Source organism: Gopherus evgoodei, chromosome 3 (assembly GCF_007399415.2).
Source record: "Gopherus evgoodei ecotype Sinaloan lineage chromosome 3, rGopEvg1_v1.p, whole genome shotgun sequence".
Taxonomy (NCBI): domain Eukaryota; kingdom Metazoa; phylum Chordata; order Testudines; family Testudinidae; genus Gopherus; species Gopherus evgoodei.
In genome coordinates this window covers 3,030,220-3,042,458 of record NC_044324.1, presented here as the reverse complement: position 1 = coordinate 3,042,458, position 12,239 = coordinate 3,030,220, and the positions used below count along the sequence as shown (strand labels likewise).

The window sequence follows — 12,239 nt, the reverse complement described above, 5'->3', positions numbered from 1 at the left end:
AGAGAAGACCATCTTTGCATGTCGAGTTAGCATGGAGAGAGAACCACATTTGGGAATGGGGTTAGCATGCAGAGAAGACTGTTTCCACGCTTGGTTAGCAAGCAGAGATTCCAGCTAAGCGAACATGGAGATTGATGCTGGTTAGGGAGTGATTGCAGTCTGCTCTCTGCTGATGCACCCTATCTACTTTGCCCCTATGCCCCACTCTGCTGGGGGTTGATATGACCCCCCATCTCTGCATCTTCAGAATTTGGTGCAATGGGAGTCCGCTCAGCACCAGCGGATCAGCCCCCCTCTCCGTCCCGGAGGGTGCTGGCAAAACTCAGCAGGCTGGGGTGTCAACACTGTGGCAGCTAGCAGGAGGGGGGCAAGGGCAGGCTTCTCGGGCCACAGACTCACAGGCCCAAATCTCTTGCTCGACCCCCTGGCCTGAAGACAGGCTCCGGCCCAGAGAGAGCTGGGACAGAAAGGCCCCAGCTCCCCCACCTCTGGACAGATCCCTCCACTAACTCTGCCCAGAACCCCCCTGTCCGGCTTCCTCAGCCAGGCACAGCTCGGGAACAGGCGTGGGTGGCTCCGGGTGGTATCCGGTTCCATGGGACTGGGTCCCTGGCAACGGATCAGGTGAGCCGGCTGTGCAAACAAAGGCCAGGACCAGGCTTCAGGCTAGCCCCACCTTCCTGGAGCAGAGGGACGCTGGTAGAGGTGGGGGTGGCTAAGTCCTACCCGGCCCCTCCTCTGTTCCTGGCTATAAATCCCAGTCTGCATCCAGTCCAGCGCTGCACAGGCTGAGACCTTACTACTGGTGCAATCGCTCTTCTCTGTCTGTTCCCCACCTGCTGCCAGCACCATGAGTTACTCTAGATCCACCACCTACTCCAGCAGCGCCAGAGGCCCGAACATCATGGGCAGGAGGTACGCCCCAAACATTAGTGCTGCCAGCGTCTACGCCGGGGCAGGGGGCTCTGGCTCCAGGATCTCCGTGGCCAGGACCACCAGCCTGGGCTCCAGCTTCCCGGGCAGCAGCGCCGGAGGCAGTTACAGCATGGCCCTGTCAGGCTCCGGGGTGGTGCAGAACGAGAAGGAAACCATGCAGGATCTGAACGATCGCCTGGCCTTGTACCTGGACAAGGTGCGCAGCCTAGAAGCCGACAACCGCAGGCTGGAGACCCAGATCCGGGAGTTCATGGACAAGAGGGGTCCCAGTTCCCGGGACTGGAGCCACTACTTCGACATCATCGAGGACCTGAGGAAGCAGGTGAGGTGCTCCCCCTGCTCCTGCCTCCCTGGATCACGCTCCGATCTGCAGCCCCCAACCCCGCTGTATCAAGGCGGAGGTGGCACATGCAGGACCCCTCCACACACACACACTCTAGCACCATCTCTGCCTGGGACCAAGCAGGAACCCAGTGGGAGAGGGGAAGATCACGCACCTGTTGGCATCCCCATATCTGGGATCAGCCCTCTGTGCCCCCCCTCCTCCGAGGAGCAGGGGGTAGCGTGGGTTTGCTACCCTTGCAGGGGACCATGCAGCGAAGGGAAGCCTAGGAACATGCCCCCCGCCCCTTTGGAGAACGTTGTAAGGTTACTGACTGGCACCCATAGCCCAAGCACAGCCCCGTGCGTTCACCCACCTGGGCTCCCCAGGAGATCCCTCTGCAGTCAGCTCGCTGTGGTGCTGCGTCTGGGCATGCCGGGTCCGCTTGGGCTGGAGGCCGAGGGGCCCAACCCAGCCCCCTGTGCGGGGTCGGCCCGTATCCCCAGGTGGGAAGCTGGTAAACTCAGCCAGCTTGAGGGCAGGCACTTTGCTGCAGCCTGGGGCTCCAATGCACCCTGCCAGGGAGGAGTTACTCATTCACCTCCCCTGCACAGAGGCCTGACCTTCAGCACAGCTCAGAGGAGCTGTAATCAAGGAGCAGGGTGTGGCAGGGTGGAATTCCAGCTTTTCCCTGCGCTTCCAGCTACAGCCTGTCTGGGCAGCAGGGGTTTAATTCCCACCCGCTCCGCAGGGGGGCTCGGCCCCTCCTTCAAAGCAGATGATTATTCCAGTAGCAGCCCTGTTGCGCCAGGCGCTGCACACACACCAGGGGAAGGCAGCCCCTGCCCTGACCTTCCCTTCTAAATAGGGAGAAGGAAAACTGAGTCACGGAGCGGCAAAGTGACTCGCCCAAGGTCCGTGGTAGTGTGAGGGCCCGAACCCAGGTCTCATGAGTCCCAGTTCAACATTCTAACCACTAGGCCCTTCCGCCGCCAGTAGGGCTGGTTTAGTCTCCTTAATGTTTGTTGCATGCCAGTTTCCTAATCCAGCCCCCCAGGGCCATCTCAGGGGCCCTTTTTTGTTTGCACCCAGCATCCTGGGTTGACTGAAAACTCCCTTCCCATGCAGAGTGGGATGGGTCAGGGTAAAATGGGTGCGGTGAGGTGTAGCTGGGGTGGGTGGGAGACAAGACGGATGTTTGTTCCCTCTCTGGGCTGAGTCACAGGTGGCAAACAGAACAAAGAGTGAGACCGTTTAGAAAGGTGCGGCGGGAACAGGTGTGCAGGGTGACAGGAGACAGCCCCATCTGGAAGGGCGGGGGCGCAGGTGCAGGGGGCAGAGAGAGAGATGGAAAGCACCAACCCCTGCCTGAAAACCCTGCCAGGCAACGCCCCTGGCTCCCCTGGGGGAAAGGAAGAGAATTTGGCTCCTCAGGGATATTTATACTTGAGGGCATGACCGCCCTGTGATCCACAGCAAATCTCTCTTCTCCCAGAGCTGGGAAGAGAACCCAGGAGTCCTGATGCCTCTGCTCTAACCACTAGACACCACTCCCCACTAAGAGCTGGGAAAAGAACCCAGGAGTCCTGGCTCCCAGCCTGTCCTACTTTAGCCCCCTCGACAAGTCCCACACCCCTTTCCAAGCCTGCAAACAGAACCCAGGAGTCCTGACTCCCAGCCCCGCCCTGCTCTAACCATTAGACTCAATGCCTTCCCATACCATGTCTTTCCCTACTAGAAGTTCAAAGAGAAAGGCCTGATCTACCCACACAGTGTCACTGTGCTGGCTAGCAGTGTGAGATCGTGGCCCAGTGGAACCCCACCAGTACAACCCCTGGGGTGGAGGCTGGTAGAAAGGTGCCCTAGGGGGGAGGCAGCGTGGCTGAGTGGACAGTGCACTGGAAAACGTGGGCTTGATTCCTGGCTCTCCCACTGGCTGGTTGGGTGACCTTGGGCAAGTCACATCACTGCCCCGTGCCTCGGTTTCCCCATCTCTGAAACTGGGATCCCACAGATTTTCGAAGCACTCGGCACCCCCCGCCGGTGCTGGGTTTTCAGCAAGAGCTTAGCACTTGGGGTGCTAATGTCTCACCGGTTAACTGGCTGTTAATTTAGGGGAGTAACCGGAGCTGAGCTCACGGGGAAACCCAGCCGCCAAGGCCTGTTTTTCTGAGGGGCTGAGCAAATATGAGGGCTTCCATCGGCGCTGTGGGTTGCTGTCAAACCAGTCTCCAATCGGGCACCCCAAAAGTGGGGTACCCCAAATTTTAGGGTACTTTGGGCCTAACTGCTGCCCAAGGTCACCCAGCGATGGGACTGGGAGCCAGGAGGCCTGGGTCCTACAGGGGATCCTACCGGTGAATAAAATCCATGCCTCCTGGCTCTCCTGTGCTCGGCACCCGTTAGTCTCATTTTTAGGGCTCAGATTTCAGGGTGACAGGCACCCATGAATAGACCGGGCGGTGTCTCTTTAAGCACCTTCCTCTCCCGTTGCTGTGGGAACCGCACCTGCCTTGCACCTGTGCTGAGCTGGGCAAACAATGCAGCGGGTTGGCAGGAGCCCAGCGGATTCAGGTTACAGGTTCCTGGCAGAGGCTGGCACAGGAGAGCGAGTCCCGGATCAGAGGCTGGGTGCGGCACCCTCTGGCTGTTATGGGGCATCGCCAGGGCACGTGGGACCCTGCTGCCATCCTGGGGGCATGTGCACCCCGCTGGGAGAGCTCAGAACTCAACCCCTTATCCAGGCCCCCCCTACCCCGCCAGCCCCAGCGCTGCTCTCTGCACCCACTGACCCCCCCACATGCATCTTCCCCCTGCCCAGATCTTGGACAGCGCAGTGGACAATGCCCGCATCGTCCTGCAGATTGACAACGCCCGCCTGGCCGCCGATGACTTCCGGGTCAAGTGAGCGTCCTGCTGAGCAGACACGCAGTCACTGTCCTCTCGCCCTGACCCCCTTGCCCTGGCCGGGGTGGAGATCCCCTGTTGGGGTTGGGCCGGTGGGAGGGGCATGGCCCAAAGGGGAAGCCCACCCCTCCCCAGGGTATATGGGAGGGGTGCAGCCGCTCTGCTGTGCTGTCTGCACCCCGGATGTAGAGGGGACTCTGGCACGCGGAGGGCGGAGAGGTCTGGCACTCAGGGTGCTCCCCCCCCAAACACACAGACTCATGGTACGGGAGTCTCAACCCCCAAACATACACCTCCACCCTACTCACACACAGGGTGGGCTGTGCCCCTCAAATGCACCCGCACACATAGGGGAGGGGCTCTGCCCCACAAATTCATTCCCCACCGCCACACATCGGGGCTCTTCCCCTCCCAGATGCACTCCCACAAATGGGGGAGGGGCTTTGCCCCCCAAAGGCACCCCCTGCAGCACTCCACATATGGGGGAGGGGCTTTGCCCCCCCCAAAGGCCCTGTCACCCCCACAGACAGCGGAGGGGCTCCAGCCCCCCCTGCAGAGCTGAAGCTCCGTCCCCAAGCACTGAGCCCCTCCCCATCCCCGGCGCAGGTTCGAGTCGGAGCTGGCCATCCGCCAGTCGGTGGAGAGCGACATCAACGGGCTGCGGAAGGTCCTCGACGACACCAACATGAGCCGGCTGCAGCTGGAGGGGGAGATCGAATCCCTCAAGGAGGAGCTGATCCATATGAAGAAGAACCATGAGGCTGTAAGCGGGGGGGAGGGGGGCTGTGCCCACATGGGGCAGGACCATCCTGCGTGGCTCAGCTCCGGGCTCATCATTGCGGGGTGGGAGGCAGCCCCCAGAAGGGCCCAGGATGGGGTGGGGAGGGTCCCTTCTCCCAAAGGGCGGATGTCTCACCGGTGCGGGTGTGTCCCCGCAGGAGGTGGACAGCCTGCAGGCCCAGATCACCAGCTCAGGGCTGACGGTGGAAGTGGACGCCGCTCAGCCTCAGGACCTGGGCAAGGTCATGGCGGAGATCCGGGCTCAGTACGACACCCTGGCGCAGAAGAACATGGCGGACCTGGACCAGCAATGGAACCAGATGGTGAGCCGGGGAGGGCGGTGGGGCACTGCCATGGCCTGTCCCGGGAGGGTCCCCCACTTCCTGCCACCCTCAAGAACCAGACCACTTAAGGGGCACCCCCTGCCCCTCAGCGTGGCTGCACATTCAGGACGAGTTCACGTCCCCAAGCCCAGAATCGGGGGTGGTTCTGATCTGGGGCTCTGGTTTGGAGGTTTGGCCCAGGCTAGCTCTAGCTGTCAAGGAAGAGACTCCCCCACCCCCAAGTAACTGACCTGCCTCATCCCCACTCCCTATCCCTCTCCAGATCACCCAGAGCACCGTGGAGATCACCCAGAACACAAAGGAGATCGAGGTGGCCCGCAGCAGCATCTCCGAGCTGCGCCGCACTTGCCAGACGCTGGAGATCGAGCTGGAGTCCCTGCGCAACCTGGTATGCTCCCTCTCCCATGCCAGAGTCCCCCTGCTCCCCATCCCGTGCCAGAGCCGGGGTCCCCCTGCCCTCCCTCCCCGCCTCCCGTGCCAGAGCCGGGGTCCCCCTACTCCCTCCCCGCCTCCTGTGCCAGAACCAGGTCTCCCTGCTCCCTCTGCTCCCCTTCCCGTGCCAGAGACAGGGTCCCCCTGCTCCACCCCCACCGCCAGGGCCGGGGTCCCCTTGCTTCTCCACCACCACTGCAACTGGGCTCCTCCCTCACTCCCCTGTCCCCCAGCACTGCTTTCCCCTCCCCAGCACCAGGTCAGGTTCTCCCTGTCCCACTCCCCCTGCAATACCACAGCTGGGCTCTCAAGCATTACGTCCACAGTCTCCTGCACCCCGTTGAGCCTCTCCCCATCCGTGCGCAGGGAGGAGGCTTTCTCCCTGTCCTCCCCCAGAGCTCTCATCCAGCCCGGTGCTCAGGCTGGCAACCCAGCATTCCGGGGATACCCTCCATGGGCAGCGAGGGAGCTAACGTGGCCTGTCACCCTCAGCCAGGCCACATCCTGGTTTCACCTTGTCCAATGCTGCCCCCCAAAGGGCAGGAGCTAATGCCTGTGGGGCGTGGCATCCTCCCCAGAGGTGTGGCTGGTGCCCACGAAGGCATGGCACTGACCTCTCCTCCCCTTGCAGAAAGCCAGCCTGGAAGCAAACCTGCAGGATGTGGAGCAGCGCTACGCCATGCAGATGGAGCATCTGAACGGGCAGCTCCTGCGGGCCGAGGCGGAGCTGGCTCAGGTACGCAACGACATCCAGCGCCAGTCTGAGGACTATCAGGCCTTGCTGAACATCAAGGACAAGCTGGAGGCAGAAATCGCTACCTACAGGCGGCTGTTGGAGGGCGGAGAAGAGTTCAAGTGAGTGCCTCAGGCCGGGGTGTCTGCTCCTCCCACAGCCCTGCTGCTGTCCAGGTGCCCTGTCACGCTTCCCATTGGTGGGAGAAGTGGGATAAGGAGGATTTAACCCCGGGGCCCCTAGACTTTGTCATTTGTTCCACTAAGGAAACCCAGCTCCAGGATAACTCCTCTTGCCCCTCACTCCCTGTTATAACAATTCCCAGCTGGGTTAGCTGAGGGTCCGGAAAGCTGTTGTGATTTGACCCAGGCCAGAGAGAAGGTCAGCAATGCACCCAATATTCCCCCACACTCCCAGTGTCTGGCCCCAGTTGCTGGGCCACGAGGCTCCTGAGGCTCCCCAAGGGATGGGAAGGGGCAGTCAGGCCCAGATCCCCACCAGGAATGGGCTGTGCCCCTCTTAGGGGCAGTGCGGGACCAATCACGTGTCTGGGGCTGTCTCCCAGGGGAGCTTCATCGCTAGAACCCCACATTCCCGGGATTTGTGGCTCTGGCAGGGAGCCGGTGGCAGGGAAAATGGGTGCCCACTGAGTGGGGGCAGGGAGGGGCTAATGCTTACCGGGGCATAATGCCACTCCAGGTTACTGATCCTGTGTGGGCTGCTCCCTGATTACCTCCCTCCCAAGGGGTGTGCGGCCCAGCCCCCAGGTCCTCATCCCTGGTTGCATGCAGTGGACTGGGGACTCTGGGACGGCCCCTTGACAGTTCACGCTCCCTCTCTCCCCCTCTGCAGCCTGAACGACGCCCTGGTGGACACCGGCAGCATCACGCAGACCACCCACAAGGTCGTCACCACAACCAGGAAGATGGTGGACGGCAAAGTGGTGTCGGACACCAGCGAGTCCCAGTTGTTCAAGCACTGAGAAGATGTACCGTGTGGTCCCTGCTCCTTTCCCTTGGCATCTGGCATTGCAGTGCCCTGAGAGGGCCGCGTGCAACCGGCTTTGCCTCCCACTGCCTGCTTGCTTGGTCAGCAGAGCTCAATAAAAAGCACAATTGGCCTCAGAATGGGCTGCTTGGGCATCTGGTGGCCTTTGGGGGAGGGGCAGGGGATCCTCGCTGAACCCTGAGTTCCCTTCTAATGAGGTTGTAAAGTGGCCCCCTGCCCAAGGTGCTCGGAGCTCTTCTCATGCTGCTGCATGGCACCCTGGTCATGTAGGGACATAGCCCTATATCTCCATTATACAGATGGGAAAACCGAGGCATGCAGTGGATAAAATGACTTGCCCAACGTCACAGAGCCAGTCACTGGCAGAGATGTCCAGTCCCTGGTCTAACCACCCCCCGCCAACTTTCCCAGGAGTCCTGAATCCCAACCACGCCCCATCCCGAGTCCTGATCCCCATCAGACTGCACTCCCCACCCAGGAGTCCTGATTCCCAGTACTCCCTCCCAGAGCCACAGGTAGAACCCAGGAGTCCTTACTCCACCCCTCCTCCCCTAACCATTAGACTGCACTTCCCAGGAATCCTGATTCCCAGCCCCACCCCTCTCTAACCATTAGACCACATTCCTTCCCAGAGACAGAATCCAGAAGTTCTGACTCCCACTCTCCCCCCGCCGCCCCCAGTCACTAGCCTGCACTCTCTTCCTATGGTCAGGAAAAGAACCCAGGAGTCCTGATTCCCAGCAACCCCCCCGCCTTCCCCCACTTTAAGCATAGACCGCACTCCCTTCCATAGTCAGGAATAGAACCTAGGGGTCTGATCCCCAATCTCCTGCTTTAACTAGCCTCCCCAATTCTAAGCACTCACCCTTCCATTTCCCTCCTTTGGGGTTCCCATCCTGCCCCCCGATAACACAGACCCCGGCCGTGTCTCTCAAAGTGGCCCATTGCCACTGGCACTCAGTCCGCAGTGGGGCTCATGGATTTCACACCTCTTCTGCTAGTTCCGGGGCCACCCCACAATGCCTTATTCCACGGCGGGGGGCTGCCCAAGTCCAGCCCCCTAATGGCATTAAACTCAATAACCCCACTCTCCAGGCCTGGAACGAACAAGTCGGGGTCACAGGCATCCTGCACATCACCCTTAGCACTGGACTGGGGCGTGGAGCGGTTCTGCCCAAGGCTGGGCTGGCTAGTTAGCGGCACCAGTGGCCTTCCATAAGGCAGAGCGCTGGTCGTATATGCCATGCACCAAGCCCCTTCTGCTGGCAGCTGGCCCCTGACAGTGTGGCCCTGTCATGCCAGGAATCAGGGTTTTTTTAGGGCTTTCCCCGACTTGTCTCCAACTATCAGCCCCTTCCCCAAAAGGGGGTTAAATGGGTCACACCCATTTGGCTCCTTAAATCCATGGTGGCAGGGCCACAGGTGAGTCCCTGGGTCGCAGGGCCCCTGGGTGCTATGGGGTGCAGTGGCAGAATGAAGGACCCCCAGGCAGGCTGGCAAATGGGCGCCAGCCATGGAAGGAATCCCAAAATTTACCACTTGGGGATGGAGAGAGGGTGCGGTGTTCTTCCAAGCTCTGCCCGCAACATGAGCTCCACCCATGCCTACTGCCAAGTATGAGACCCTGCTCATGACGGGGCAGGTGTTCAGTCCTGGCCTCTCCCAGCACGGGGTGCCGTAGGGAGCAGGGCAGGTGCGCTGGCCATGGGGGGAGCTCCCAGCTACCCCCGCCCCAGCCTCTCCCAGGGGAACGCAGGCACAAGTGTCAGCTACCCCCTTTCCCGCTCCAAATGAGCAGAGCTGGGCAGACCCCAGCCTCCGGAGCAGGGAGGAGCAGCTGATTACTGAGGGTGGGTCAGAGGGAAGGGAATTTGGCAGGTGCTGCTCCACTCCCTTCTGCTGGGGCCAAGCAACCCCATGGCTCTCAGCCATGTCCGTGTAAACCCCAAGCAACCCCGCTGATTTCAGTGCCGTTCCTCCCGCTTTGCCCCCCTAGGGTAACCCCTGGGAGCTGGCGCTCCAGGTAACCTTGGGGTAATAACCCTTTCAGCAGCTCCAACCCCTGCGGGTTGGGGTCCTGGCTTCCCACTCGCAGGGAGAGGAGCCAGGTTTGCATCCAAACCAGATCAGCTGATTAGAGCAACCAGTGCCCCACAGCCTTAAACGCCCCCTGATTTCAATGGGAGTCAAGCACCTCAGTACTCTGAGGATCTGGGCCTTTGTCCTCTAGGCGTGTGCTTCAAACTGCATGGAGTAGCAGGTGTGGCTCTGAGTGTGTGTGTGTGTGTGTGTGCAGGCTCAGGGTGTGTGGGTGTGTATTTGTGTGTGTTCAGCCTCAGGGTGTGTGTTTGTGTCTACATGGGTGGGTGTGCGGGCTAAGGGGTGTATGTGTGTGTGTATTTGTGTGTGCACACAGGCTCAGCTGCATTTCATGTGTGTGCACACAGGCTCAGCTGCATTTCATATGTGTGTTCAGCCTCAGGGTGTGTGTGTGTATTTGTGTGTGTTCAGCCTCAGGGTGTGTGTGTGTGTGTGTGTGTCTACATGGGTAGGTGCGGGCAAAGGGGTGTATGTGTGTGTGTATTTGTGTGTGCACACAGGCTCAGCTGCATTTCATATGTGTGTTCAGTCTCAGGGTGTGTGTGTGTATTTGTGTGTGTTCAGCCTCAGGGTATGTGTGTGTATGTGTGTGCACATGGGTGAGTGTGCAGGCTAAGGGGTGTGTGAAAGCCAAGGGGTGTGTGTGTGTGTATTTGTGTGTGTTCAGCCTCAGGGTGTGTATGTGTGTGTATGCACATGGGTGGGTGTGCGGGCTAAGGTGTGTGAAAGCTAAGAGGAGTGTGTGTGTATTTTTGTGTGTGCAGAGGCTCAACTGCATTTCATGTGTGTGTTCAGCCTCGGGGTGTGTGTGTGTGTGTGTGCGCGTGCATGTGTGTACATGGGTGGGTGTGCAGGCTAAGGGGTGTGTGAAAGCTAAGGGGGGTGTATTTGTAGGGCGCACAGGCTCAGCTGTGCACTTCATGTGTGTGTTCAGCCTCAGGGGTGTGGGCATCGGTGGGCGTGGGGATGTGCGCACGCAGGTTTTTGTCATCGCTTCTTGGGTCATGAAATCTACGGTCACCAGCGTTTACCGATCAAAATCAAATCCTTCCAAGCCACTGTAGGTAGGCGTATTTCTGGGGCCTTCTGGTGCTACAATGGAGGGAGGGAGGGAGGGGCAGGTCAGTACTAGACAGGTAGACATGGGGGGCATGGGAGGCTGCAGACTCACAGGTATGTGGGGACAGGGGTGCAACTGTTTTGTATTATTTCTCTCCACTACCCTTGCAGTCTCTTGTGCTGGCGGTCATCACACGCCGTGCCCAGAGCTGCCCCATCCCAGCCAGATGCCCCATCTTTATGCCAGCCGGATCTCGCCCATTCCCCTAGCCCTGATCACCCTCTTTCCCTCTGGCTCAGCAGGAGTGGCCAAGCTGTCTGCTGGAGCTGAGATAACTCACTGGCCCTGAGATAGCAGCTGGAATAGCTCTGGCCGGGCACAGCTGATAGGTGGGTACAACACCCTTGAAGACAAATATTTGTTTCAGGGGAGAGACGGCCTTTTCCTGTGGGAACTTGTGCTAGGAAGGGGCCCTGTGGACTGGTGATCAGGTGCCAACCAGGGAATTCTCACTGATACCGTCCCCCTGTGCTGGGGAACCAAGCTGTTTGCAGAGAGAAGACCCGGGCTTCCCCTCCTGCTAGGCACGGCAGGGCCAAGTTTCATGCCAGTTGGTGCTTCAAAGCCCCAGCTTCTGGAGTCCCGAGGTGCAGTGACATTGGAAACATGACTCTCGCAGGCGCAAAAAACAGATGGCCAAGAAAAAGATCCCAGGATGATTTTTTTAATGGCATGACTGTTGAGCCAATCGTGATTTGGGGGAGGGAGCGGGGACCTGGCTCATGATTTGTGATCCTGTGGAATTGGCCATGTAGCATGGAAGCCCTCCGGATGGGAGGCAGCATCTAGAAGTTAGAGCACAGGGTTGGGCACCAGGACACCAGTGTTAGGTAATAAAGCAAGTCCTCACTCACCTCTCCAACACCCAAGGTCGTGCGGAGTTGGAATTTGGGCCCACAATTCTGTCAGAGACCAGACACTAATGCGTTGATCAACGGGCTCACACTACCCCAAAAGCTTTAGAATAAGTGTGGCGCCTTTATTAGGGGTGAGCATCAATATTTATACACAGAAGTAAACAAAGTGATTAATAAAAGATAATGGTCATGCATAATCAATCAAGATTTTACAGGAAGAGCAAGTTTAACAAGTAAATGCATAGAGATAAAGGCTAATGGCTACTTGAGGAAGGGGGTGTCATGAGTAGTTTGCAGGTCAGTGCTTTGTTCAAAAAAAGGTTCAGAAAGGATTATGCAGAGACGGCCAGTCTGGGTGTTTTTTGGCTCCAAAGTTCACCAAAAGTTTAGACCCAACATTCCTCCATTTGTAGCTTTGAGATAACTATTAATCAAAAAGCTACACCCTATTTCAAGATCTCAAGGGCCGCTTGGCAATTTCAGCCTGGGCCAATTCGAAGAGAGTAAGGCTTTTAGCTGAAGTGGGAAAAGAATAAACTAACTTACATGAGTTTATGAGGGAGGGGACACACTGAATACAGCAACACAGTATTATAAGGACTACCATGGCCCCAACAACACCCACCAAGAGGTTTTTAACCCACCCAAATCCGGGCAGCCAATTCCATAAGGCTCCCCACCAATCATAAGGTGGCTGGCC

At 58.9% G+C, this 12,239-nt stretch overlaps 1 protein-coding gene across 1 annotated transcript; it reads left to right on the top strand.

Annotated features, from left to right (window-relative positions):
- Positions 1 to 760: 760 nt before the first annotated feature.
- Positions 761 to 7,581, top strand: KRT18 (keratin 18). The gene is made up of 7 exons (XM_030554522.1): positions 761 to 1,258; positions 4,080 to 4,162; positions 4,772 to 4,928; positions 5,104 to 5,268; positions 5,552 to 5,677; positions 6,353 to 6,576; positions 7,307 to 7,581. The coding sequence occupies exons 1-7, from the start codon at positions 851 to 853 to the stop codon at positions 7,434 to 7,436; spliced, it is 1,293 nt and encodes a 430-aa protein (XP_030410382.1). The 5' UTR covers positions 761 to 850; the 3' UTR covers positions 7,437 to 7,581.
- The last annotated feature ends 4,658 nt before the right edge of the window (positions 7,582 to 12,239 follow it).